Source organism: Aplysia californica, unplaced genomic scaffold, assembly GCF_000002075.1.
Source record: "Aplysia californica isolate F4 #8 unplaced genomic scaffold, AplCal3.0 scaffold00669, whole genome shotgun sequence".
NCBI classification, from domain to species: Eukaryota; Metazoa; Mollusca; class Gastropoda; order Aplysiida; family Aplysiidae; genus Aplysia; species Aplysia californica.
In genome coordinates, this window is record NW_004797939.1 from 411249 (window position 1) to 412449 (window position 1201).

Here is a 1201-nt window from a genome sequence, read left to right on the forward strand (position 1 = left end):
CCTATCCGTACGTCGTGTTTTACTATCGTATCCATACGACGTGGGGAACTCTGTGCCACCACTTTCCAAAGAGGACATTTACTCGTTAATCCGATCCGTACGCTTCGCATAGCAGTCTGTCAAGATGCTTTTTTGAGAAATACTAAACGTTTTAAAGAGATCTTCGCACCACAAGTATTCTGAAATGTGAAGAATACAACCACGGGGGTAAAAAATGAACCCAGGGCATACGGATAGGGTTAAATATTTGCAAAATCGCAAAGGTTTTCCATTCTAGACTATGGAGCTTATGTCCCTGATTAAAATCCCTAACGAGGTATTCTTGAACTTGGTTTGTCTTCATGACTCCCCTCCCATTGGCTCGAATGCCGTCCTTTATTCGGCGAAAGACATAATTTAATAGAAGATCCGGGTTGTTAGAATGAACCATCAGTAATAAGAGAGGATGCAAGAGAGTGACATGCAATGCCAAATGACACGAAGTTTTTGAAAATGCTTCTGAATCCAAATAGAATGATTTTAATACCAACAGAAACTACTATTAAAAGCACCCCCCCAAAATTTAAAAAAAAAAAAATGAGATGTCATCGGCACAAAAAATGATAACTGTAGTTCCTTTCTAATTTAATAATTCAAGCGAGATTATCTGACACCCAATCAGTGACGACGACGATTTCAACCAACCACCCATGGAGAAGAATTGAGCCTAAATCAATAACTCTGATTCTTTTCTTTTCTTTTCCAGGCAAATGATGTTGACAGTTCCCGGGAACTCCCCGTTGATGTCCTTGGTGAGGACGCCGTCGGTCCTGTTGTAATGTGCCGTGCCTGGGACCTGGAGGCCATCTGTCTGTCAGGAAGTAGTCACGTGATGACATGTGATCTGGCAAGCTGTGGTGGCCACCAATCCACCAAGTCGTGGGCGGCGCTCAAGGTCACCGCGCTGTGAATGAAGGACACGCTTCAAGCATTTGCTTTGAGAGGAATAATTATTATTCTGTCTTCCATAATAATTATTATCATTATTGTTGTTGTTGTTGTTATAGAGGTGAAGGCGGCGTCGGTGTCCTGTCGGCAGAATGACGTCATCAGAAAGTGCTGTAGTTGCTGTGGTTGAAGAATGCAAGTAAGTAATTTGTTGGACATTTTTTTTCTTTTTCTTTTCTTTCTCGTTTTGAAAGTTCAACAACAATTAATTTTA

At 41.2% G+C, this 1201-nt stretch overlaps 1 protein-coding gene across 1 annotated transcript in view; it reads left to right on the plus strand.

Annotated features, from left to right (window-relative positions):
- Positions 1–751: 751 nt before the first annotated feature.
- The window catches only part of LOC101847993 (mucin-5AC), a gene marked incomplete in the record, with an annotated part of 19382 nt that continues 18932 nt past the window's right edge, over positions 752–1201 (plus strand). The window contains 1 exon segment of the mRNA XM_013088009.2: positions 752–1126. Within this exon segment, the coding sequence (XP_012943463.1) occupies positions 1080–1126 (47 nt within the window).